Here is a 27717-nt window from a genome sequence, read left to right as displayed (position 1 = left end):
AACCTGAGCTAGTTGTGCAGCGGGTTTAGCGATGGAGCCCGCGTCGCGAGAGTAGCGGATAGGCAGTACTATTTATAGCAAATCCTGTTTAAGCGAGGTCATGCTCTCTACCGTCCCTGAGACAGAGCAGTGGAGTTAAACGCTCGCGTGACAGCGTACGAGAAGCATCGCCTGCGCTTTTAGTTCATCGTTCCAAACAAAAAAACACATCCCAAGAGGCTATTTAGCATTATAAATAGCCTATCACAGGGGATTGTTTATTTTTGCTAATATGGTGGGACCACATCCAAACTAATCGTCTGAAAAAACGATTATTTTATAAATATTATTCTTTAATAGCTCCACAAACTATAGACAAAAATATTCTGAATTTAAATATTAGATGTGGCTAAATAGTGGAGCTAAAGCCTTCAATAAGATAATAATGTGTAAATCTCTACTATGGCGCTCCTCTTGTTGCTAATAATAATACACCAGATTTATCATGTCCATCACATCGCCCTATCTTTGCTGGTTGCTGGTGATGACAGCTGTTTCAACAAGGGATGACACCTGTACCTGGGACAAGCGCTGGCCAATGGGAGTCTGCGTTAAATCCCGAGCCGTGCCTCTGACGTAAATCTTCCACAGACTCCAACGCGGTGGGCGGGGCGTTACGGCTCGAGTTGTAGATCCACTGCGCGAGACTACTGATGCCAAGTGGAACTGACGCGCACCAGTTCAAAGTGAGTACACATGTATGCAATGAAAATGCAATATTATACAGTATTTAAAAGGATTGTTTCTTATGTTACTGTAGGGAAATGACATGTTTATCAAGTGGTTAGAGATTAGAGCCTATGCTTGAAGTTATTCTAATATTTTAGCTTGTGGAAATCGCGTCGTTTTGCATGCTTTTTATAATTTCCTCCTTATTTGCCTAAATGTTCTGCTTTATACCTTCTGACAGCATTTTCTTTATGAAAATGCATTACTGTTCCTTCTCTTTCTAAATATTCCACCAGACATTATGCAAGGAAGAATTTTTTTTTTCTTCCCCCAGATGAATCTATTTTAAAACAGTTATACATTTTAGATACTTAAGCCTATTTTTGATAGAGTTCGCGTGCATCAGTCGAATCATTTCTAAATGAGAACTGTGATTAAGTGACTGCTGCTGCTTCACGTGCTTTCGGAATAATCTTAAATAGTTTCCTGGTTGAAAAAAATTGGACGCCCTCTAGTCAAAATGTGATTGCAATGAGATCGTAATCACGACTAGTATTCCTAGTAAACTTCATGCTCATAAAGCCCTTGCAACACAGGGATCATAATATGGGCCCATTAATGTGCGCGCAATGCTGTTTGTGTCGCCAGGAGGATTTTGCATGGCACAATGACTTAATAATCATAATAACTACCTTGCATCATGCTTTCTGCTTTGGGGGCCATGTGAGCTTTATATGTTTGATTTGTCTTCAGGTCATTTCATGATTATAGGTCAAAAGTAGAATGTCATAATGCCTACATTTTATCCAGTGAGGGTGTAGTTAGTCACAACAAAATGCTGTAACACTTTATTTTAAGATGACGCACGTTACTACATGTACTTACTAGTAATAACAGTAAAGCATGCGTAAATACAAGTAACTAACCCTAAACCGAACCCTAACTCTATTAATTAATATTACTCAGTAGGACTTATTTGAGTAATTACAATGTAACTACGTCAACTTAAAATAAAGTGTAACCCAAAATGTTGATGGGGTCTCACAATATGTACAACGCAGCAACGTTTTTGTTTAAGTAACCACAAAGTTAAAACATTAAAAGACAGAAAATGCTGACGCTAAAGCGAACAGGAGGTGATAACCATAGCAACAGTATATCTGCTCGAGCGGTTTCCTCACGACTGACCGTTCGAAAGGGAACGTTCGTCCCATCTTATTTCGTTTTATTATTACACATGTATCACACACATGCAAAAACCCGTGAGTATTTTGGTTTAAAAGTTCTTGAAGTTAGCTAACTGTTAACAAAAGACTACCTGGGTGCACGACAAACATCGACCGTTTAAACATCCGCTTTAAATAGTTTATTTTATGACTATTTAAAACACTAGTTATTCGTGTTCCTGACATAAGCATAAATATGGAAGAGCCATTGCTAACATGTAGCCATTGTGCCTCTCTAGGCTACAACGTGTATTATGATAGAGTTATTTGAAAGCACAAGTTATTTCTCTATTGGAAAAATAAGTATTCTGCCAAGGTATTATGTGATGTTTGATGTCATACAGCAAAAATATACAACACTGAATATAGCGAAAGTCCTGTAAAACAACAAGATGTTCCAGTCAAATGCTCATCCATTAACACTTCTCACTTATTCCCTTCATCTAGACAGTAATATTCCATATCTGACTTCCAGAGCATGATGTGAGCATGACTCACACTTCTCATTCACAGCATGGATAAATATGGATTTTCAGCTTTCCTGTCACAGTCAGAAAGGTTCACAGACACATTCTTTCCGTTTATTTTTGAGAGCATTTAGTTTGGCACATTGAAAAAGACGATACTGTGTGTGGACACTCTTTATAAAAGATTTTATAATCTTTTTTATATATATTACAATACCAGTTTGGACCTCACATAAAATGATTGTGTATAAAACCTCTAATAGTAACCTTCAAGCTATTCTTTCAGCCTTCTTTATGAAATTCCTTATTTGTGATTCAAATAAATGTACCAAATACAAGCTTTTTTTTAATACAGAAGAGCAACTCTTGTGCTCCAGGCTCTTTCCGGCTTTCTCAGAAGTCTGAATGAACTGAGGGTACTATCTAAGAATGAGTAAATGTGTTTGTCTGTGTTCAACAGCGCATACTCTTCCATATATACAGCAGCCGTGCTTCACTACTGCCACAGATTGACTAATTAGATTAAGCAAGAAGCTTTCCTAAGATAATCATTCAGCAAGCCATTTCCTCTAATGGAGACTGTGCTCCTCAAGACTCTCCACTGAAGGTCAAATAATTTGATGAAGTAAAGGAGATTTTTTGGCATGTCGCTTTGTAATACAGACTTTTGTGTTGTTTTGGGTAATTGTATGTGACAGCGAGTCGCACAGTCTCTGGAATCAGTGCCATCTGACTGGCTGGTCGAGGTGCTGCATTTGTCTCATTGTTGCAGGAATGTATACGTAAAACAAATCTGTGAGTATATTCTTTTCTTATCTGTTTAATGATAATGAATTGAAGTACTGCAGGTCGACTATCACGGTGTGTTTTAGTTTGGTGCTTCTGCAATTGAATTATTTCAGTCGTTTGATTGGCAAGGTTGTATTATGTTGTTTTCTTCTAGCTATAAGTTCGGAAATAAAAGACTTATTTGGCACAGATAAAAAGTGAAGATAAAACTCCAGTTGTGTTGCGAACAAACATTTAATGTCTGAAGAAATATGAGATGTTTTAAAGTCTTAAAACTGTCAATTTATTCAAGATAACCAGAACGTATTGTGTCGTCCATGACCTTTGAGAGGGTTTTAGATGTCTCTCCAAAACAGCCTTTGAATCCTAACATAATTAGACTTCATTGCTGATGTGCAGTGAAATTTTTGTTCATTTGTTTGTTTGTTCAGTCCAGAGTTATTATGGTTAACTAAACTATTTACGAAATATTAATGAAAACCATAATAAGACTAAAATAACACTGGTTTGATCATCTGTTGCCTCAGTTTACTCTCTAAAACATTATTTCCCACTGTCTGTCTCTGTGAGTCATGTCTATTGTTTTTGGCAGGTCTCTTCTAGACGAGATGCCAGTTTTATGTAACAGAACTAATTTTAGCATTCCGATCTTTAAGCAGACGTAACGGATCTTTCCACTGAAGGGTCATTACAAAAGCCTACTGTCACTTTGCATACCTATCAACATTATCTTTAACAGTGACACATGGTTTGAAGTGACTTCCTTTGTTGATTGACAGTGGCATCACTTGATCTGGCAGTTGTGACAGGACACAAATAATCACATTTTATTTGGCTTCAAGTGCTAAATGTTCACAAACGCTGACATGGGAATGATAGGGCATGTAATGACCTTGCTTTTGGTTTTTGTTTTTAGATGTAACTTGGTGCACATGATGATTTGACCTTCAGTGACTCCAATCAAACCAAGATGAGAGAAGATACACCTGAAAATCAAGTGCAAATGGCATTCGAATTACACCTGGTTTGTCATCAGAAGAGTCGATTTTTGCATCCCTAAGGAAATAAGTCTGGATATTGTCACCGCTTGCCCAAGGGGAAGCCACTTCTCCTCCGTTTTTTGGTTGGCTTCTGCGGGACCATGGCCAGAAACTCATTCCGCGGGTCGAAGTACAAGGCAGAGGCCAATCATGATGGAGAGTTTGGCTGCTCACTCAAAGAGCTACGCTCTCTCATGGAACTCAGAGGGCCAGATGGATTACAAAAGATTCAGGAGTGCTATGGAGATGTTCAAGGACTCTGCTCCAGGTTAAAAACATCACCAATAGAGGGTAAATATTTCTATTGCTTCCAATGCACTCATTGACAATGATATGCACTGATATTTTCTTTTTTATTATTACTAAAACAAGCCCACTTTGTGAAAACTGGAAAATTTACTGCAATTCAAATTAAAATCAATTGGTTAAATATTTTGTTGAGTTAAAGTAATGGAAAAACATGTTGTCATGACTACAATTAAATATCCAATATCAACTGATACAGTAGCCTGACAAGCCAGACCCACATCAAGATGTTTAGTTTGGAAACTCACCATTGACAGGGCTCAATCTGAGGGGCGGGATAAATGGTTGTCTGTCAAATTCCCTCAGCACGCGATTGGATAGCACCACAACCAACCGAGGCGGAGCTAACGTTAGTTGATAGATTAAACTCCGAATACATCTTCCTTTCTTACGAATGACTTCAGTGCCGTTCTTTGTTCTTTCCTCAAAGAAAAGCTTAACTCCAAGTCTTCCAGAGTAGCGGCCAAAACCGATTTGAAAGACGCTGATCGTCAGCTTCTTTGTTTACCTGTAACACCAAGAACCTCCGCAACTCCGCTCCGTCATTATGTTTTAAACGTCATTAAGGGTTAGTTCACCCAAAAATGAAAATTCTGTCATTAATTACTCTGACGGGTTCGACACCCGTCAGACCTCCGTTCATCTTCGGAACAGAAATTAAGATATTTTAGTTGAAATCTGATGCCTCTGAAAGTCCTCCATTGGCTCAATGGTACTCTACACTCTCAAGACCCTTAAAAGTTACCAAAGACGTCGTTACAAAGTCCATCTCACTACAGTGGTTCTAAAATAACTTTATGAATCGGCGACAATAGTTTTTGTGCGCAAAAAAACCCTAAATAACGACTTACATAGTGATGACGATTTCAAAACAAAGCATCATGAAGCTTCGAAGCGTTATGAATCACTGAGTTGATTCAGCGGTTTGAATCGCCAAATTTCAGCAGTTTGGCGGTTTGACACGCGATCCGAATCATCATTCGGCTCAAATATATTATCTTAATTTCTGTTCCGAAGATGAACGGAGGTCTGACGGGTGTCGAACGACATGAGGGTAAGTAATTAATGACAGAATTTTCATTTTTGGGTGAACTAACCCTTTAAGCCCGCCCACCGACTCTTCACACGCTGTGATTGGCCTGACCAGAGTTTGGGTTTTCCAGCTCTGAGGTCTACCGAGAGTTGCTAGACTACACTTGCGGCAAAATTAATTTTCTGCCGCTAGGGTGCGTCTAGATTTCTAGGCTACTGATACAGATCAATTAAAAAAATCTCTAATATCGTCCGGTTACCGATATGGTACCGATATATCATGCATACCTAGAAAAAACATAACTTTCAGCTCTGCTGAGCCACAGGTCTCATTCAGCCAAATAATTTAGTGAGCAAAGGTTGAATGTTCAGACTTCACAAGGGTTGACCGATGACCTCTCACCATTTCGCCCTTGAGCAAGGCATTTAACCTCTTCCAGGAAGATTGTCTCTGTAACAAGTGTACTGTAATCGCTTTGGATAAATGCGTCAGCTAAATAACTAATTAGCAATTAGACGTTTCAAACATCTTTTTTCCATTTGCTTGTGTGCGTAGCGTTCTAGCTTTTATCCAGGACCATATGGCTTCATCAAGGACAATATTTTAGCTTTTAAGACTCTCTCAGCATCTCCTTTGGACGATGGAGCAAAAATGGAGCCCATAATGAGGTACATCCACATGCTCCAGGTAAAAGTTTGTGCCTTTAAAAGGCAGTTAAAGGCACAAACCCCTTTATGCAGTCAGTTGCTAATCATGTAGTTTACTCCGATATATTAAATTCTTTCACACCAAGAACGATAACTATAAAGTTAACAATAAAGATATAGTTCTAAAAATCATTTCAAATAAAAAGAATAGCAGATTATTACTCTAGTCTAAAGAGTCCACATAACAACTGTAATGATAATGGCACAGAGAAATTATATAGTTGGAATCACTTATAGAACTTTTTTTTTCCAGCTGATTAATGATTAAAACATTGACAGCCAATCAGAATCCATCCTGCTTTCAACCAATACAAATGTATTAAGCATTCACAATGCATTACGTACATTATTTTGTTTTCATTACATAGAAAAGGAAACATCACTATAATAGCCAACAAACTTCAGTTATTAGCATTAGTTAACATGAACTAACAATGAAAATACATTTATTAATCTTATAAAAAATCAAAAGTTTTATCGTTTCTTAATATTATTTAATGGGCAATGAACATTTGTATTTTTACTTAAAGTTTACAGCGACACTGTAACAAATGCATCGCTCATTGTTAGTCAATGTTAGTTTATGCATTAACTAACATTTACCAATGGGACCTTATTGTAAAGTGTTAATGATATTTGAAACTATTGACAGCCCTGATATTTTTTGTCATTATTTCTGTTTTCTAAGTGCCCCTGGTGAGGAATCAAAGCTATAATGAATAACACATTTTTTTTAAAAACGTTTTATTAATCTGCCGTAGATCACTTGTAGCTAAATCTCAGTTATTATGTGTCAGTCAGTTAAAAGATGTTTAACCACTGGACATTATTGCCTTTCTTACTTAGCAAGTGGCATCTGGCATGACACTTAATCGTCATGGTTATCAAAATGTCATCTTGGATTTTCCATTTCCTCTTTTTGGAACTCTCCTCTTTTTTATTCATCTCCTTCTGTGCTTCTAGTTTAGACCAATCCGTCTACATATTATTTCAGCAAACTCAACTCCAATCATTTGTCTAACACCATGATAAGCTTGATAATTCCAGTGAAATATGTTTACACACTACTCTTGTGATTCTTTTATTCAAGAATTTTATGTGCATTATAAATACACAGTCTGTTTGTTTTGAAAGACTCTCTTGTATTTGATCTTTGAGTATTGGTTTATTAAGTCCGATTTATCTTGTCATCCGTCTATATTTTCCGGTTCGATTTGCACTGGCTTACCGCTCTGTGCTGACATATTTAGCTTTGTCATGAGCCATAACACAGTTGTAGTTGTGACAGGTGGGACCGGCTCAATTTACCTCATGTAATCCCACTCACCTCAAACCGAGGCAGGCTCTTCATTGCTCCGCTTCACTCTAATCTCACTGGCCGCTGCTCTGTTCCATGGGGTTTACATTCATTTTTGCCCTTGCCAACAGTGGGTAAACCTTTGAGGGGGCAGAGGAATAGCGTTTTGCAATGGAGCAAGGGAAGGAAGAGAGGGATTACACTGTGTTAGTGTTCAGGCTGTGCTCTTGCTTGCGTAGCGGGTAGAAATCTTGATATTTTTCAGAATCCAACAAAACAAAACAAAAACCATCTCCAAATCCAATACAATTTAGAACTAGAATAAGTCCAAATTTGAGGATTGACTATTCACTCAACTTGATCCATCTGTCATTTTTCAAAATGTGTTTTTAAATGTACAATTGCAAACTCGGTACATATTATCCTCGTTCAGAATGTCAGTTCAAATCTGATTTTTGTGCATATCCCATTGAAATCCGATCAGATTTAGCAAGTGTGAAATGCAAAAAATCACATGAAATGCTATTTTTACAAGTCTATTTTGAGCTACATTCATATGTGGTTTGAAATACTATTCAAATTCTGGAAATCCCTTTCAGTCTGACTGCTCTGGACAGATTTTGCATGGTTTATGTGACTTTCTCACCCCACGTAAAATGTAAACTTCAGATGTTGTTATAGGAAACATGTTGAAAGTCGCTGCAGAAACAAGGTTGTGTTGTTGCAAAGTCCCAGAAAAGTAAAAAATGACAGTATAAGTGACATGTTTTGAGACCGACAGAGATGACAGCCCGGAATAAAGCCACGCATACCAGCCACCTACGTTTCTGCCGTTTTTGTAAAAAAGACAACATCTGAATGGCAAACCACTCCATGATGTGGTTGTTGTTTTTTGGCATATACCTACCATTGAAACCGATGCAGATATTCTGGAAAACGAAAGAGCAGCTTGGGACACAAATCGGATATGAACAGTTGCGATCGTACACAATGTGGACAATTTTAGATCAGATTGTTACAATATTTGTTGTGGTTGTTTGCTCTTGAAATCCAGCTTTATAGCATAATATTTTTATTATCTATATACCATAATGTTTTCTGTAATAGTAATGCAATAGTCATTTGATTCTGCTCTTTCTCTTTGTCTAGGATTAAGTGGTAATTCTGATGACATTGCAAGAAGAAAAGAAGAATTTGGAAAGAATTTTATACCACCTAAAAAGCCCAAAACATTCCTTCAGTTGGTGTGGGAAGCATTGCAGGATGTGACTCTAATTATTTTGGAAGTTGCAGCCATAATATCCTTAGGCCTTTCCTTCTATAAACCTCCTGATGGCGAGAGAGAATGTGAGTATCATAGGGCTTTTAAGCTTGCTATGAATAATATGCCGCTGTTTCTCTTGCTCAGTGGTACTCTGGAATAACAATTAATTTGAAATTGTAACATGGCCTGAAGGTGTCGTAGTGCTATTATGTATTCAACTCAACTAGGGCTTCTGGTTTTAGCAAAAAATATCTTCAAAAATAGCAATACTTTTTCCTGAGCCCTGCTCTGAATTTAGCAGTAAAATCCTGCATACCCTGCTGAAAAATCCAGCATAAATTCCATTTTGGTCCAGGCTGGTTTATGTTATGTTCTCAAGAAAAGAAGAAGAGCTGGTGTAACTGGTCCACCAGGACTCCCGCTTCCCATTCTGGTGTTATCATGCAAAACAATCCTTATATTGGTGAATAGCAATGCTGGATTTTCAAGGGCATTCTTTACTTACAAACAAGGTGCAAAATTGACACTTGAAATTGCCATGGGCCAGATTTACTAAACAGGGCAAATTAATGTAAAAGTTCTGCAGGTGATTTACTGACACAGATTCAGCAAGATCATTTACACAATGACCAACACAGTGTATCAAGAGCAGTGCAACTTCGCATAGGCTTGCAAACAAGCAGAGCTGAAGATAATCTGGGGCGTGAGATCTACTAACAGACAAAGAATGGTTTAAAACATGCTTTTTTGGGAGGGCGTTAAACAATCTTGCAAATACCAGTAAATTGACTTCCACAAACCTTAGTAAATCATGTTGCATGATTCATTTAAATACTCCTCCCAAAAAAGGAAATAAAGTCCTACAAATGCATATGCAATGAGGTTAGGCGCAAACATAACTGTCCACACCTTTTCATTGCTAATTTTTCACTGCGTGTTTTTAGTAAATCCTGACAGTAGTTTTTAACGCCAAAAGAGAGTTTGTACTGGCGCAAGCTGTTAGTAAATCTGGCCCCAAGTACATTGCATTATTTCTATTTGGAAAAACGTGTCAGTATAAATTATTTTCTTGCCAAGTCAATGTGTCATTTGCTGCATCATCATTCAAGATGAGTCAGTCTCTCAATGTTAAATTTGGACCCTGCTTATACTGCACATGCACTAAAGTACCTGAAATAATCTGTTAAAGGGATAGATCACCCAAAAATGAAAATCACCCCATGATTTACTCACCCTCAAGCCATTCTAGGTCTATATGACATTCTTCTTTCAGACGAATACAATCTGAGTTATATTTAAAAAATGTCCCTGCTAAAAACTGCATCTATCCATTATAAAAATAATCCACACGGCTCCGGGGGGTTAATAAAGGCTTTCTGAAGTGAAGCGATGCACTTGTGTAAGAAAAATATCCATATTTAACATGTTATAAAGTAAAATATCTAGCTTCCCGTGGACCGCTTTCCGTATTCAACTTCAAAAAGTGTAACCGGCGATGAATACGGAAGGCAGTCTGGTCTTTATTAAAGGATTAGTTCCCTTCAAAATGAAAATTTCCTGATAATTTACTATTCAGTCAAAAAGAAATTACGTTTTTTGACGAAAACATTCCAGGATTTTTCTCCACATAATGCACTTCTCTGGCAACCAACGGGTTGAAGGTCCAAATCGATGCAGTTTCAAAGCGCTTTGAATGATTTTAGAAGCTCTGCACGTTTCCAGACGAGGAATAGGGTCTTAAGCCGCGTTTCCACCGAAATTACCCGGAACTATTTGTACCAGGAACTTTGTTCCCAGGAACTTTTTCTCCCCCAGACCTGCTACAATCTGCGTTTCCACCGCGGTCTAAAGTACCGGGGAGATTAGGCAAATTAGTCCGGTGACGTGGCAATGCGCGCGACTGCTTCTCCCAGTCACCGACGGACATGAATCACTTTTGCGCGATACAGTCTGCAACAATAACAAGTGGAGGAGATGCAAGCAGCGCTGCTTTTGCATACACATTACCAACACTGCTTATTTAAACGTGCACTTTCACCTGCTTTGACCATTTTAATGCAAAATGGGATGATGGGCAATCCAAAATCTGAATGTGTTGTAATAGCTCAATTCCAAAACAAAATATTTTCTATAAAAGGATAATGAGGTTTCAGTCATTCATGACAGATGTGTGAAAAGTTAATTGAATGAAAACAATAGACTGAATTAAGCGGTTGAAAGATTAGGTACTAGACTGCAAGTATTTTATTTTTTATCACAATAACATCTCTTAACATTCACAAAAAAAAAAAGTCACATGAGTCACATGACAAAAAGTCCCGGTTAGCATCCTCCATGTCCCTCAGTGCATCAAGAAAGTCACAGTCCCTTTTCCTTTTCTCTAAGTAGAAAAATTGCACTGAAACACATGGAAATTAATACACAAGGCAACCATGAAACAATAGAAACCATCAATTAATTATTTAAAGTGTTTTCACTACAAATAATGAACAATTGTTTGCCCAGCTTGAACAATGCCCAGTGTGCCATTTTTATCATGGGCAATTTAAGTTTACAATTAAAAACAACAAAACTACTCAAAACCATTAAGGATTACACATCAGTTTTTAAATATATACACATTTTTGTCAGCTTTATACCTCTGCGTGTGTGTGTTTCGGCAGGAGACACGGGGTTAACGTACTGGTGACCGCGGGGGAAAACACGCTGGTCTCCGTTGCCTGCAATTCATCAGGGCCACTCGTTACACCTGGAAAAGCACGTTGAAAAAAGTTACTGCAACGTGTTTAAACACTGCAACGAGTTTAATAGATGATACCAAGATGAGATATTTACCTTCAACCCACTCGGATTCCTGGATGGTTTCCAACAACGCACTAGCCGAGTCTTTCGTTACCGCTGTACCAGAAAAGGACGGTCTGTGTCCCAACAATACGCCGGTCGGAACCGCTCCGGTTGTTATCCTTTAATTTCTTGTAATCTTGACTTAATTTCTTCAACTTCTCTCTGCACTGTTTTCCAGTGTGACTGGAACCGAGTCGATATCTTCAGGTAACGATACCTTTCCATTGCGGGTCGCCGTTTCCAGTTCCCGCTGGATGTCCTCCTCCGCTTATATGCTCAATAAAGCCTGAGCCTCGTCGTCGGTCCATCGGTCGAATTTTTTGTTGAACTCCATTGTTGCAAAGAAAATATTTACTGAACGCAGAACCCACGAAACCCACCTCGCAAAAGACTTGTAAATATGGCGGTGGAAAAAAAAATGCTCAACCAATCAGCATCTTCAGCGCCCAAGTCCCACCCCCGAAAGTTCGCGAACTTTTCAAAAGTACCACCTCGCAAGCAGGGCCGTTTGGAGGGGGAAATATTTACCCGGAACTTCATTTAGACCCTGGTTCCTGCGGTCGAAACACACCGAGTTCCCCCCCAAAGTTCCTGGTTCCGGGGTAAAGTTCCTGCGGTGGAAACGCGGCTTTATTTAGCAAAACGATAATTTTCAACAAAAAATACTTTTTAACCTAAATTGCTCATTTTGCACTGCTCTGCGGCCCTCCGCGGATTACGTAATCACGTTGGAAAGGTCACGCTAGATGTGAGGAGAAGTACCTCCCCTGTGTTTACAAAGCGCATCAAGCCCTTCGAAACCATTTGAAACTGCATTGATTTGGACCTTCAACCCGTTGGTTGCCATAGAAGTGCATTATGTGGAGAAAATTCCTGGAATGTTTTCCTCAAAAAACTTAGTTTCTTTTCGACTGAAGAAAGAAAGACACAAACACCTTGGATGAGATGGGGGTGAGTAAATTATCAGGACATTTTTTTATTTTGAAGGGAACTAATCCTTTAACCCCCAGAGCCATATGGGTTACTTTTATAATGGATGGATGCACTTTTTGGGCATCAAATGTTGGGCTGCCATTCACTGCCATTATAAAGCTTGGAAGAGCCAGGACATTTTCTAATATAAATCCAATTGTATTCATCTGAAAAAAGAATACACCTGAGTAAATTATGGGATAATTTTTATTTTACATTGTCACATGATCCTTCAGAAATCATTCTGATATGCTGATTGGCTTTATTATTAGCCTTTATTTGATCAATAAATCTTTTGTAACATTATAACAGTCTTAACTGTCACAACTGAATTTAAGTTCTGCTGAATAAAACTATTATTTTATTGCAAACAAATCTTGCTGACCCCAACCATTTGAAAGGTTGTGTGCATATACATATTTCTGGTTGCCATAGTAGCTATTTCTTACAGTTTCTTTCACATTGGTGCAGACTGTGGTAGGGCGGCTGGAGGAGCTGAGGACGAAGGTGAGGCAGATGCGGGCTGGATTGAGGGTGCTGCCATCCTCTTGTCCGTCGTTTGTGTGGTTCTTGTCACGGCTTTCAACGACTGGAGCAAAGAAAAACAATTCCGTGGACTGCAGAGCCGCATCGAACAAGAACAGAGGTTTACTGTGCTCCGAGGCGGTCAAGTCATTCAGATTCCTGTATCTGAGATTGTGGTTGGAGACATCGCACAAGTAAAATATGGTAAAATGATGGTCTCCCTTGAGATTCAAAACTCTTTTTAGTATATTGGACAATTAAGATCGAGTCATTATTTACTCAACCATTGTGTTGCTTTAAACTCATACGCTGTTAGATTAAAAAATGTTGTGTGTGGTTATACAGCTCTTGCCATAGAGTAACAGTTTATGATCACCATATCTGTCAAGCTTCAAAAAAAGGACATGTTAAAAGTGCTAGATGGATGATTCAAGGGAAGTCAAGATTATCATCAGTAAATGACTTCAATTTTGGTTTGATTTGCGCACAGACCGCACAGAGTCTGTTTTTTTATGAATTATTTTTGTGGTTCTTTTATGGGCCTTTTTTGAGCTTAATAATGATGGTATGAACTGTTGTTGTATGGAAAAGCACCGTTTGAAGAAAAAAAAAAGCTGCATACTGTTTGGAACAACATGAGGATGACAAAAAGACAAAATCATCTTTTTTGGATGAACTATTCCTTTAAAAAGTAATTTTAAAGTATTTAAAATACAGATTTTTTGCATTAGTCTGTTTTCTGTTCTTGTTTTTTGGTTGGTATTGACCTTGCTCGATTAAAACCTCTCTTGGCTTGCAATGCAAACATCTGTCTGTTGTGTCTCAGACAACACCATCTGTCCTTTCTGCTTGCAGGTGACCTCCTTCCTGCTGATGGTGTACTAATCCAAGGCAACGATCTAAAAATTGATGAGAGCTCCCTCACTGGAGAGTCAGACCATGTAAAAAAAACTCTGGACAAAGACCCCATGCTTCTTTCAGGTTTTTCCTCTGCTTTTCTTGAAGTGACAAGAATCGTAAAACTCAAAAAGGTCAAGACTGATGCAGTTTTGCCATTGCAATACTTAGATACCTGGTTACATGACCATTTTTACCCTGTTTGCTCAGGCACGCATGTGATGGAGGGCTCCGGAAAAGTTCTGGTCACTGCTGTCGGGGTGAACTCTCAGACGGGAATCATCTTCACTCTGCTCGGAGGCGGAGATGATGATGATGATGATGACGATGAGGAGAAAAAAGAAGAGAAGGAGAGGAAAAGGAGGGAGAAGGAGGAGAAAAAGAGGGAGAAGGAGGAGAAAAAGAAAGAAAAAGAGAGGAAGAAGAAGGAGAAAGAAAAAAAGAAAAGTATGTTGGTCAAGATGAGTTTCTGAAATACATTTCCAAAATAATGAGTCATTTTGGCCAGGAACTGTGTAGATACATAATTTTAACCTTTATCCCTCCCTCGCAATCCTCTAGTGGGTCATTATACTTTTAACTTTTTTTGATTAATTATAACTTTTTTTTTTGTCCAGAAAACTTATATCATTTCTTTTTCTATTTTTTAAAGCAATTTTTTGGGAGATTATTATTTTTATTTTTTTATTTACATTTAAATGACTAGATTTGATAAATAAATAATATAATTTAAGCACATTCTTCACATTCTTTCAAATTAAATTAAAAATAACTCCAATACATGCAATAACCAGCTCAAAATACCTCACATTGGGTCAATTTGGGTGTCTCTGCCGACCTCTTGTAGAAAAAAAAATATTGAATGACTTTTGATGGCCTTATAGCTTTATATGGATCAAATGAGCTGTTCTGCTGGGTCCTAAAGTCAGTTCTCGAGTCAGTTCTTTATCTCTTCAGTATGCATTCAGATACACATGTAGATATTATTTTTTTTTAAATTGTAAAGTTTCAGCATTTTTAATTTTGAGCATTTTTTTTTACTAAAGATTTCCTCGCATTCCATTCCTAAGGGGGTCAAACTGACCCGCGAGGGAAGGATTTGTTACTATTTTTTATAACCACATAAACTCCAATCATTTTTTTGTGTGTTCGTGGTCAAAAATTTCAAAAGGAGTTTCGGGTCAAAAAGACCCGAGAGGAGGAGGATTAAACATACATGACTAAAATCTCATATCATCTCCAAATGATCTGTATCTATAAATATCACAAATATGTGATCCATCTCACTTTTCAACAGACAAAAAGCCAGATGCAACAGATAAAAAGAAAGGTGTGTATCAACAGATATGCTGTAGTCGTATATCATAGCATTTCCTTTAGATCAGTGGTTCTCAACTGGTGGTCTGTTCTGTTCTGATGGGTTGTGGAGTTTAACAACAGGGAAAAACACTGCTAAATGCAAAAAATAAAATGTGACTAAACATTTAATCAGGCATTGCTTCCTATATCTTTTGTTGTTGATCAATCAAACCAATGAAACAGGGTTTTTTTGGGTGCAAATCTGCCACTTGGATAAATCTTGTCAAATTAGATCAATGACGTGACCTCATTGTCACAAAGTCATTTTGCTGGGCCTATGCAGTGATAATATTAACAAGTTTTAATGTTTGATATTAAGGACATTTTTGTTACTTTTGTATGACAAAACCAGTTGAGAACCACTACAGGAATATTAGCTACAGGAAGTAGCAGTCAGTGACATAGTTCAGTCAGTAGTTGCTCTTTTGCAGTAAGAAGACTGATTTGATTAGCAGTAAGAAGATTAGGGCCTTTGGCCGTACAGCTCTACTTTTTCTTCGTGTCCAAATATAAACACATAAAGGCAGACACATACTGTAGATCTCCACAGTAAACAATGTGTCACAGTTTCCACAAAGATGTTAAAGGGATAGTTTCAGAAATGAAAATTACCCCATGATTTACTCTCCCTCAAGCCGTCCTAGGTGTATATGACATTCTTCTTTCAGACGAAAGCAATCGGAGGTATATTAAAATATGTCCTGGCTCTTCCAAGCTTTATAATGGCAGTAAATTGCAGCCCCAAATTTGAAGCCCAAAGAAGTGCATCCATCCATTTTAAAAGTAATCCACACAGCTCCAGGGGTTAATAAAGGCCTTCTGAAGTGAATAGATGAGTTTTAGTAAGAAAAATATCCATATTTAACATGTTATAAAGTAAAATAACTAGCTTCCAGCATTCCGCCTTCTATATTCATCTTATGAAAAAAGCGTAACTGGCACGATGATGACTTCAGACATAGTGTAAGTGTTTTGAACTGTGAGAGGCATTACACTTTTTTCATAAGTTGAATACAGAAGGTGGTCCGCTGGAAGTTAGATATTTTACTTTATAAAGTTTTAAATATGGATTTTTTCTGACACAAACCCATCGATTCACTTCAGAAGGCCTTTATTAACCCCTCTGGAGACGTATGGGATACTTTTATAGTGGATGGATGCGCTTTTTTAGTCTTCAAATTTTGGGCTCCTATTTACTGCCATTGTAAAGCTTGGAAGAGCCAGGACATTTTTTTATATAACTCTGACTGTATTTGTCTGAAAGAAGAATGTCATATGCACCTAGGATGGCTTGAGGGTGAGTAAATTATGGGATTATTTCCATTTTTGGGTGAACTATACTTTAAGCAGAACAACTGTATTCAACATTGATAATAATAACAAATGTTTCTTGAGCAACAAATCAGCATATTAGAATGATTTCTGAAGGATCGTGTGACACTGAAGACTGGGGTAATTATGCTGAAAATTCAGCCTTGCCATGACAGGTATAAATTAAATTTAAAAAAAAATATTCAAATAGAAAAGTTAATAAACACTGTAAAAAGTGAACATGCAGTTATTACATTAAGATGCTATTTCATAGAATTTGTATTTCGTAATGCAATGTATTCGGGTCCAGTAATTTTTACTTCAATAAAAGTTGAAAAATGACAAATCATTTTAGTTCAGTAACAGTTCGATACTTGCACTTGCATAGAGATAGCATAGTTTTAAACATCACTCTTTGGTTTCTGCCTCATTCAGAGAAGGATGGAGGCACAGTGGAGATGGAGCCCCTCAACAGTGATGATGGAACAGAAGAAGAGCAGAAAAAAACCAAGATGCCAAAGAAAGAGAAATCGGTACTTCAAGGGAAGCTTACTAAACTAGCCGTACAAATTGGGAAAGCAGGTAAAAAAAACTTTGCAAGATACAAAGATTCTTTTTGGTCCAATTTATATAATGCCTTGTTTCAAAACTCATAGAGAGGTGATGTGTTTTTTTTTTTTGCCAGGTCTCTTCATGTCGGCCATCACAGTCCTCATTCTTATAGTGTTGTTTTTGGTGGACACTTTCTGGATCCAGGGGCTTCCGTGGATCAAAGACTGCACTCCCATCTACATCCAGTTCTTTGTCAAGTTCTTCATCATCGGTGTCACTGTGCTGGTTGTTGCTGTGCCTGAGGGTTTACCCCTTGCTGTCACCATCTCCTTGGCCTATTCTGTAAAAGTATGTGGTTCATGTTTTGCAGAACTTCAATGGCAAACCTCTACATATAAAAGGTACGTAGTGTAGTAAAGTCATCTATGTCATTCCCTGTAGAAAATGATGAAGGACAACAACCTGGTGAGACATCTGGACGCTTGCGAAACAATGGGCAATGCCACTGCGATTTGCTCTGATAAAACGGGCACCCTTACCATGAACAGAATGACAGTGGTTCAAGTGTATATTGGAGACAAACACTACAGGAAGGTCCCAGAACCTGATATGATTCCTGGCAACATCATAAATCTGCTTATCACAGGCATCAGTGTTAATTGTGCGTATACTTCAAAAATAATGGTAAGAAACAATATTTTGCATGAATCTGTGTTTGTGTGGGAGAGTTTTCAAAGTTCTGCAACTATCATCAAAATACTTTTAAATACACAGTGGGTTCTAAAAATGTGACCATAGGAGAAAATGCCACTAATTTGCATATTTTTTTCACTACAAATGATATTATCACTCAGTATAAAAATTGTATTGACTTTAATTATGCCCCGTTTTGATTTAATGGCACTAACACACAAGCTGCGTGAACTCCACAAGTTTCTGTAAAATAATCAATGTCACAAATAAATTTGTATAATAAATTAAATATAATATAGTATAAAATATTATTTAAAAAAATATATATGTATATATAATTTAATATAATATATATAAATATATAAGATAGTATTTATTTAAAGATAAATCAATGTGTTTTCAGACTTTTGGACCACACTATATTAAAACTTTTATTTTCATCATTTATATGATTTTTAGCTCTTGTTTTCATGATTGTTATAAATCCTTTTTTTCTGTCTAGACTGCTGAGAAAGAGGGTGGTCTGCCGCGACAAGTTGGGAACAAAACTGAATGTGCCTTGCTAGGGTTTACCACTGATTTACGGAAAGATTACCAAGCCATTCGCTGTGAATATCCTGAGGAAAAACTGTACAAAGTATACACATTTAACTCAGTCAGGAAATCCATGAGTACTGTCCTCAAAAATTCAGATGGAAGTTACCGTATGTACAGCAAAGGAGCATCAGAAATCCTCCTGAAGAAGTAAGTACACTTTTAATATTTTAGATGAGAACGATTTTGAGATTATTTGCTACTTGCTAGATGGTAACAGGTGGTATTATTAGGGGGAGGGAAATTCTCATTCGATAGATCATTTGATTGGACAAGGATCTGTGTAGTCCAGTTTGGTCCAGTTTTCCTGAACGAGAGGATTTAATAGTTTGGAAACACTAAAGGCACAGTCACATTACCAAACTGTTAGTGAAATTTTATGTTAGTTTATGTCAAATTTTAGTACGGCCATCTTGGAGAGATTTCTTCGCCTGCTAAATTTCGCCAAGCAGTAAATGTGAATGCGGTTTTAGACATTTTCATGTTTTTGAAAGAAATCGACACTTCTATTTACCTAGAATGCAATAAATGGATCAAAAATTATGGTAAATACATTTATAATGTTACAAATGCTTAGTCATACTAATTGCTTTGAATGCGAGACTACGTACTTGTATCATTAACTTACAAAATATAATCTTTAATATTTCCCCAGGTGTTGTAAAGTCCTGTCAACCAATGGCGATGCCAGAGTCTTCAAGCCCATTGATCGGGATAACATGGTGAATCAGGTGATTGAGCCTATGGCCTCTGAGGGCTTGAGGACCATCTGCCTCGCCTACAGGGACTTCCCTGTTTCAGACGGGGAGCCTGATTGGGATAATGAGACAGATATTCTGACTGGACTCACCTGCATTTGTGTGGTGGGCATTGAGGATCCTGTTCGGCCGGAGGTAATTGCTCACATGAACTTTAATCCTATTCCATCCCCTTTCGTACATGGAAAATGTGCATTTGTTAGTTAAAACAAATCAAAGATGTGCTGAAGTGCTCATTACTGTAAGTCAGCATGTGTTTGTTGACACCTAAACCCTGGGCGGTATAATCTCCACAGGTCCCCGATGCTATTAAGAAGTGCCAGAGAGCAGGTATCACTGTGCGCATGGTCACAGGAGACAACATTAACACCGCTCGAGCTATCGCTAGCAAGTGTGGCATTCTCCATACCGGTGACGACTTCTTGTGCCTTGATGGCAAAGAGTTTAACAGGCGGATACGCAATGAACTGGGAGAGGTGAGGTGGTCAAAAAAAAGTTCTTGATCATTTTTCATTCAAATAAACGGTTAATATTAAAGGTCTCATCGTCTTTTCAGATTGAGCAGGAGCGCCTGGACAAGGTCTGGCCCAAACTGCGCGTACTTGCAAGATCTTCTCCAACTGATAAGCATACATTGGTTAAAGGTAATCAATTTTAAACAGGACTTTTTTGTACATATTACAGTCTTACTGCATTTGAAATGTTTTGCTGTTTCTTCAAGGTATAATCGATAGCACAGTCCTTGAGCAGAGACAGGTAGTTGCTGTCACTGGAGACGGAACCAACGATGGGCCTGCACTAAAAAAAGCTGATGTCGGATTTGCAATGGTAGGATTTTTCCGATTTAGACAACTTACCAGCACATCACTGTAACACACCTAACAATTTTAAAGGAATATTGAAGTTATGACAAATGAAAGATGAAACAATAAAAAACAATGAGTTAAAATATTTAACGTTACATCATATGATCACGCTCTAATTAATGCAAATGCTTTTAAACCATTCAAGCACGACAAGACAAAAGAGTCGTGCTATAGACAGCGCGACAGTATCAAGTTCTCTTTGAGATAGGCGTGACAGCACGTCAGATCCGCTTCATGTTCAGCAGTGGCAGATCTTAAAGTGACAGCAGCCTAAAAAAGCAGTTGCTGTGATGTTTGTCATTAATGTTAATCAAAGAACAAAGGTAACAGAGAACATTTTAGCTTTAATGAGGATTAATGCAGTGCAGACTGTTTGATAATTTTATTAAATTTCTGTATATTGACCTGTAAGACAGGTAGGAAGGCAACATATATTTATGAAATTTATTATAATGGGTTTATGTGAAGATTGTTTTAAGTTCACTTAAATTAAAAGTTGTAATTTTTTTAAAGAATAATAATTGTTGAAATGTATATAGCTTTCAATGATACTGTAATGTTGAATGTCTATCATTAATGTTTAAAAAAAAGAATCTATTTCATAAAGACATCAGTAGCAGTTTTAGAATCAGTGATACTGGCCTTCATTCATAAAAATATGCCATTAAACAAATATTTAAAATATACGGTCTTTAAGTTGTTTCTACATTAATTTGGAGAGTAAATATAAAAAATATTAAAAACAACTATGTTTTTTTATCAGGATTAATCGCGATTAATTACAGAAAAAAAATTGCTATTAATTAGTTTTTTTTTTTATTGATTGACAGCACTAATTATCACAAATGAAAATTCCTTATGGAAGTTAGTTATATTTATAATAAATATTTTTATTTTATATTTTATTTACATTTTATTTTAGCTTTCTGTATCTTATGTGTGGTCACATTAGCAAAAATTAGACTAAAATTTCTTGGGCAAAAAAAAGCTCTTATCCATTTTCAATAGTGTAGCGATGCATGAAGAACCGCTCGCACAGAAGCCACTTTCAAAGTTTTCTGACCAACTTAAACATGAACTAAATCTGTGTGGGGAACTTTTTCGGCCTCTTGTGAAACTTTTCCCCTGGAGAGGCAAGTTGCTGAACCCAAGTGCAGTTTTTATAAATTCGAAACATGGAACAAAGACATGGCTTGGCATAAACTTGACTTGACAACAGAAACTCACCAGCAATGGTTACACATTCAATATCAGACAAAGACACACGGCAAACTTGAGGGCTAAAATACACAGAGACTAATGACAAGACAAGTGATCAGACACTGTGATCAGTGATTAAACAATGAACCAATGACAGAACATGACAAGATCACATGAGGGCATGGGAATCACATGACAAGACCAGGAAACAAGACAGTGAACATGACACATTCTGAAACATAACAGTGAACATGATAAACTAAAAACATGAAACATGAACCAACACCAAAACTCCCTGTGACAGATCACCAATGAAATGACTGAATTTTGCCAGCAAAATTTTTATGAGCAATGAGTCTGCACATTTACTGTGGACATACTTCGATGGAAAATGGAATGGATGTTGAATATTGAAAGAATGTTGAGTGAATGAATAAATTTTGACAATGATGTGTCATTTTTAGGGCATTGCTGGTACAGATGTGGCCAAAGAAGCATCAGACATTATCCTGACAGATGATAACTTCAGCAGCATTGTGAAGGCAGTGATGTGGGGGAGGAATGTCTATGACAGTATCTCCAAGTTCCTTCAGTTTCAGCTGACCGTTAACGTGGTGGCTGTCATTGTGGCGTTCACTGGAGCCTGTATTACACAGGTCAGAGTACTGTTTCTTCTTTCTTCTGTCTATCTATCTTCTTTCCCTTAAACTTTCTGCTTTTTGTACACAGGACTCCCCTCTCAAAGCTGTACAGATGCTGTGGGTGAATTTAATCATGGACACGTTTGCATCACTAGCTCTAGCGACGGAGCCTCCCACTGAGGCTTTACTGTTGCGCAAACCGTACGGCCGCAACAAGCCCCTTATTTCCCGCACCATGATGAAGAACATCCTCGGACATGCTGTATATCAGCTAACCATCATCTTCACATTGCTGTTTGCCGGTGAGCATCATCCCTAAATATTTAGAGCAATCAATCGGAGTAAACCAACTAATATATCTATGACTTTACCTTTCTCACAGGTGAGCAGATCTTTGACATTGACAGTGGAAGGAACGCTCCTCTTCACGCTCCTCCTTCAGAGCACTACACCATCGTCTTCAACACCTTTGTGATGATGCAGATCTTCAACGAGATTAATGCTCGAAAGATCCACGGAGAGAGAAACGTTTTTGAGGGCATCTTCAAAAACATGATCTTCTGCACCATCGTATTCGGGACCTTAGTTATCCAGGTACGTCGCTTTTTAAATCATAAGCTTGCATCAATTATCAAGAAATGTTATGAATTCCAACATGGTTTTGTTTTTTTAGATTGTAATCGTGCAGTTTGGAGGGAAGCCTTTTAGCTGTGTAGGTCTCTCTGTTGAGCAGTGGATGTGGTGTGTCTTCATTGGTTTTGGCTCTCTTCTCTGGGGGCAGGTAGGCCTTTTAAAGCATTTAAACTCCTGCTGACTTTTTTAAAGAAACTATCAGTTACTATACAACAACTCTGAATTTTGATATGATGCACTATTCCTCACCCAAACCCCTCTGACCCACAGTTTATTACCACCATCCCCACAAGTCGCCTGAAGTTCCTGATGACAGCAGGTCATGGCACTCAGAAGGAGGAGATCCCTGAGGATGAGCTGGAGGAGATGGAAGACCTGGATGAAATCGACCATGCTGAAATGGAGATGAGAAGGGGGCAGGTTTTGTGGTGTAGGGGTCTCAACAGAATTCAGACACAGGTACTGAATGTGAAGTTTTCATCGTTGATTGTTTTTTTATTAATATTTGGATGTTTCTTCAAGGCATTTTTACATCCCAGGATTTGATTTGTATTAAAGCTAACAGATTTTTAGAAGGAGCGCTCAGAGTGCCTGAAGTTGAAAAAAATTCAACTCTGAGTGGAAAAGCGCCCAATGTCATCGCGTTTTTTATTTTTTTATTGTCCAATCGAATGAATGGAGAGGCGGGCCTTCCGTTGTGGTGACCGTTACCTTGATGAGACTGAGAGGACAGCTGATTTGGGGGGTTCCGAGCAGTGCCCTAGCAGGCTGCCCTAGCAGGCAGTGCAGTGCGCCTCGCGTTTTCGAACCTGAAAAACGCTTTCTGTGTAATTGGGGTCTTATGCTACTTTTCAGATGCCTTCTGTGCATAGATTTTGTTTTTATCCCAGTCCAAGACTCTCAATCTTAAAATATAAAATCCATTATAAAAATTATTAAGTTAAAGACCTATAATCTAAAATAGCAAAACATTTGTGAAAATAATTTTTTCAAAAAGTAAAAAACCCCACAAAATTCACAAATTCAACCACACTGCACAACTGTTCCCCTAATAGTTTTTTTTTTTTTTAAGTTTCATTGTGTTATAAACTCAACAGTGTCAGTGAGAGACTGTTGTTCGTCATTGCCAATCAAGCTGTAATTGCCAAATTATGTACAAAATATGAAAATATTTAATTGTGTTTTCAAGACAAATAAAATGCTAGCTTTGAAATTACCCTTAGTAAGACAAAGGAATTTTCCATTTTATTACAAAAATGTTTAAAGGGGACCTATTCTACAAACATTTGTGAAAGAATGGGTCGCTCTCAGGAGCTCAGTGAATTCCAGTGTGGAACTGTGATAGGTTGCCACCTGTGCGATAAGTACTAAATACTTATACTAGTATTTAGTACTAAGCAATAAGTACTAAATACTTATAAATACTAAATACTACTAAATATTCCACAGTCAACTATAAGTGGTATTATAACAAAGTGGGAGCAATTGGGAACAACAGCAACTAAAAACACGTAAAAACACAGAGCGGGGTCAGCGCATGCTAAGGTGCAGTGTGCAGCTTTCTGCAGAGTCAATAGCTACAGACCTCAAAACTTTGTGTGGCCTTCAGATTAGCTCAAGAACAGTGCGTAGAGAGCTTCATGGAATGGGTTTCCATGGCCAAGCAGCTGCATCCAAGCCTTACATCACCAAGTGCAATGCAAAGCGTCGGATGCAGTGGTGTAAAGCACACCACCATTGTACTCTAGAGCTGTGGAGACGTGTTCTCTGGAGTGACGAATCACGCTTCTCTGTCTGGCAATCGCATGTACGAGTCACATATTAGAATGATTTCTGAAGGATCATGTGACATTGAAGACTGGAGTAACCATGCTGAAAATTCAGCTTTGCCATCACAGAAATAATCACATTTTAAAATAGAACAAATCGGTTATTTTTTATTGTATTTTTGATGAAATAAATGCAACCTTGGTGAGCATAAGAGACTTCTTTCAAAAATAGGAAAAAAATCTTACCAACTTCATGTTGGTTGAAGAAACACCCAATTGGGGAGGTTGTTGTTGGTGGTGGTGGAAGGTTATATGTTGTTTCACTCTTCGAGTTCACTGACCTCTGATTTTCATTTGGTTTTGGTGCTTTTTCTTCAGATCCGTGTGATTAATGCTTTCCGGGATTCCATGTCCCCTTACGATGGCCTGGAGACGCCGGAGTCTCGGAGCTCCATTCACAACTTCATGAGCCACCCAGAGTTCCGTATCATGGATTCAGAGCCAGCCATCCCCCTCATCGACGACACCGACCCTGAGGAGGACGCACCTACTAAACGCAACACTGTTCCTACCCCTCTGCCTCCAGTTTTATCCTCCCCTAATCAGAACAATAATGCAATCGACAACAGGGGCTACCATCACCACAAAGATCTAACAAAAACTATCCTTCCTCCAACTCCTGGAAGCCCCCTACACAGTCTGGAGACCTCTCTCTAATCCAGTACCACCTACATCAGACCACGCCAACAACCGAGTGCACATTAAGGACAGGACCAGGGCTTCTGGGCCTTTGATAGTGAACTGGAAAAGTAGCAAAACTTGTTTTTTTGTTTTTTATTTATTTCATAGGGGGTCTGTTTCATTCTTTTTTATTTTATCTGCACACCTGGAAAGTGTACGGTTTGGGAATGAACAGTGTTGCTCAAATGTTCAAATTAATATTTTGTTCACTTAAATATTTTGATATATGGCTGTTCATATTTCAGTTAAAACATTTTTAGAAGTTTTTGGACACTTTCTTATTTTGGATGAAAAAAGATTCACTGCTCTGTTGATTTGTGAGCACAAAAACTTTTTGAAGGTGCACTATTTGCCTCTAAATAGGTTTTGATTTTTAGAAAGCTAGAAGATGTAAATTAAATGGGAAAAGATGCAATGCCTCAACATTTTTAAAGGTGTACGACAGGACATTTAAATGTAGGGTAGGCAATTTCAGAGAGGCTAGCAATAGCAAACTAGCTTTGAAAGCATTAGATCCCACCCTCCCTTCACAGCTTCTACAAAGCCACACCTCCTTCAAAACACATGAATGCGCACAGCCAGAGCAGAGTCTGCAAAGCATCAAATTGTGTTAAATTGCCTCATGTCTCAAAGGACATGACATTCTAATTATAATGAATGCTTGTACTGCCTGACTGCTGCAGATTCTGTTCAGCGTTGATAGTGTTGATGACAGAAACACATACATTTTAGCCTGACGTCGTCATACTCAATTCTAGTCAGAATATGAGTCTGATACTGCTCCGTTGGGCTGTGATTATGAGGCGTGTTTCAACCAAACCAGGAAAGAAAATGCCTCTGCACTCAATTGGATAGACCTACAACCAATCATAGCAATGGAGCGACGCATAGCTGTCAACAGAACTCAACTGCACGCACACTGGAAGAAGTAGAAGTATTGTGGATCTTTGCTGGTGTTGTAAAAAGAATTTAAGGATACACAGAGTACTTACCAACACAATCATCATTTTTGAGAGAAATAGTAAAGGAGAATACATATACAAACAAGTTCTCCGTTTAGGATTAGAACGAATTCAACCCAAGCGCTCAGTCAGAGGTTGCCATCTCATAATTACGGTTATGACATGCCGTGAACGCAGCCCATTTTGGTACTCGGTGACTGTCTATCTACAACTCTGCATAGCCTTACGGGATGCGCTGATGACGTGTGATGTCTGCACGAGCAGGGTGCGCGGACCGCGGAGGTATGGAAATACATATGTTGACAGGCAGGTAGGATTGTATTCGGACCGATTTTTTGGTCCTGAGACTTCCACAGAGGATATATGTAAATTTTTTATATTTTGACCACTTCTATTATTGGTTGCTAACAGGGTGTGAAGAGAGTTTCAACCAGAATAACAAAAAAGTGTTATGAAAAAAATTGCCTGCCCTACCTTTAATTTCATTTTGAGTCTCTTATTTCATGAAAAGTAACTGTACTCACAAAAATGACACATTCGAGGTGTCATTAAGGGAATTCAATTTCTTTATTTGATCAAATAAAAATTAAGTAAGGTACATGTGGTGGTTCAGGAAGGCTGTGCTAAAAATGTAACCGTGTATTTTCTGTTTAGAGTGTTTTTATCAGCTTTGGTCCACTCCACCTCCTTAAACTACAGATGAGGGCTCAAGCACATCACACAATCACACAACAGTTTCAGTCGAGATGCTGTTGTATGAAATATTGTGATGGTAATATGTGGGGACATAAAAATGGTTTTAGCAGAATGTGGTTTAGGATTTGTCACGGAAATGTAAACTATATAAGATTAGTAAAAAAAAAACAAATAGGAAAGAAGTGGAGATCATTTTGTTTATTTCACTGTAGTTTCATTCCCATTTTGGGAATGAATATTTTTCCATCTGTTTATGGAATATAATTTTGTAAATGTAAATGGTTATTGTGGTTTAATTTACATTTGGAAGTCGTTAAGTATGTGTATGGTTTTTGACAATAAAATATTCATATTTAGCTTAACCTAATCATTGGTTTTAATTTGGATGTTGGTTATAGAATACACACTCCACATTTATATGAACATTAATACATTACATAGCATTAATGTGCATTAAAATAAATAGAAATGTAATTGCTATTTTATATTCATATTTAAATATACACAAACTACTAATTTCATAAGCACTATATTTGTTGGTGACTTTTTTAAGTAAAAAAAAAATAGTAGCATAAACATGGTTTAAGAGTATGTTCACCCAAAAATGAAAATTCTGTCATTATTTACTCATCCTTATGTTGTTCCAAACCTGTATAAGTTTCTTTGTTCTGTTGAACACAAAACAAAATTTAAGGTGTGTTCAACAGAATAAACCTCATACAGGTTTGGAACAAAATGAGGGTGATTAAGGGATGACAGAATTTTCATGTTTGGGTGAACTATCCCTTTAAGTAGTTTTTTTTCTTCTGCGCATTGCTCAACGTCAACACGACGACTGCTGCGTTCCGGAAACTTGCACCGCCAACC

The 27717-nt window shown here is 37.8% G+C and overlaps 1 protein-coding gene across 1 annotated transcript; it reads left to right on the top strand.

The window, feature by feature from the left end:
• The first annotated feature begins 682 nt into the window (after nt 1–682).
• atp2b1b (ATPase plasma membrane Ca2+ transporting 1b) lies at nt 683–27215 on the top strand. The gene is made up of 22 exons (XM_079810029.1): nt 683–725; nt 3100–3196; nt 4107–4521; nt 8723–8920; nt 13125–13382; nt 14034–14159; nt 14286–14522; nt 15373–15405; nt 17181–17327; nt 17431–17645; nt 17739–17981; nt 18493–18734; nt 19240–19477; nt 19639–19818; nt 19899–19986; nt 20064–20170; nt 21873–22064; nt 22138–22351; nt 22432–22643; nt 22723–22830; nt 22953–23141; nt 24830–27215. Exons 3-22 carry the CDS (start codon nt 4332–4334, stop codon nt 25166–25168), a joined length of 3756 nt encoding a protein of 1251 aa, XP_079666155.1. The 5' UTR covers nt 683–725; nt 3100–3196; nt 4107–4331; the 3' UTR covers nt 25169–27215.
• Nucleotides 27216–27717: the final 502 nt, after the last annotated feature.

This window comes from Gobio gobio, assembly GCF_949357685.1.
Source record: "Gobio gobio genome assembly, chromosome: 25".
NCBI classification, from domain to species: Eukaryota; Metazoa; Chordata; class Actinopteri; order Cypriniformes; family Gobionidae; genus Gobio; species Gobio gobio.
This window is presented reverse-complemented; position numbering and strand designations above follow the sequence as displayed.

Bases quoted from the DNA above. Each gene is read 5' to 3' on its own strand.
- atp2b1b (XM_079810029.1), top strand. From the start codon at position 4,332: ATGGCCAGAAACTCATTCCGCGGGTCGAAGTACAAGGCAGAGGCCAAT. The intron at 4,522-8,722 runs GTAAATATTTCT...CTCTTTGTCTAG, and splicing joins AAAAACATCACCAATAGAGG to GATTAAGTGGTAATTCTGAT. The intron at 19,478-19,638 runs GTAATTGCTCAC...TAATCTCCACAG, and splicing joins AGGATCCTGTTCGGCCGGAG to GTCCCCGATGCTATTAAGAA.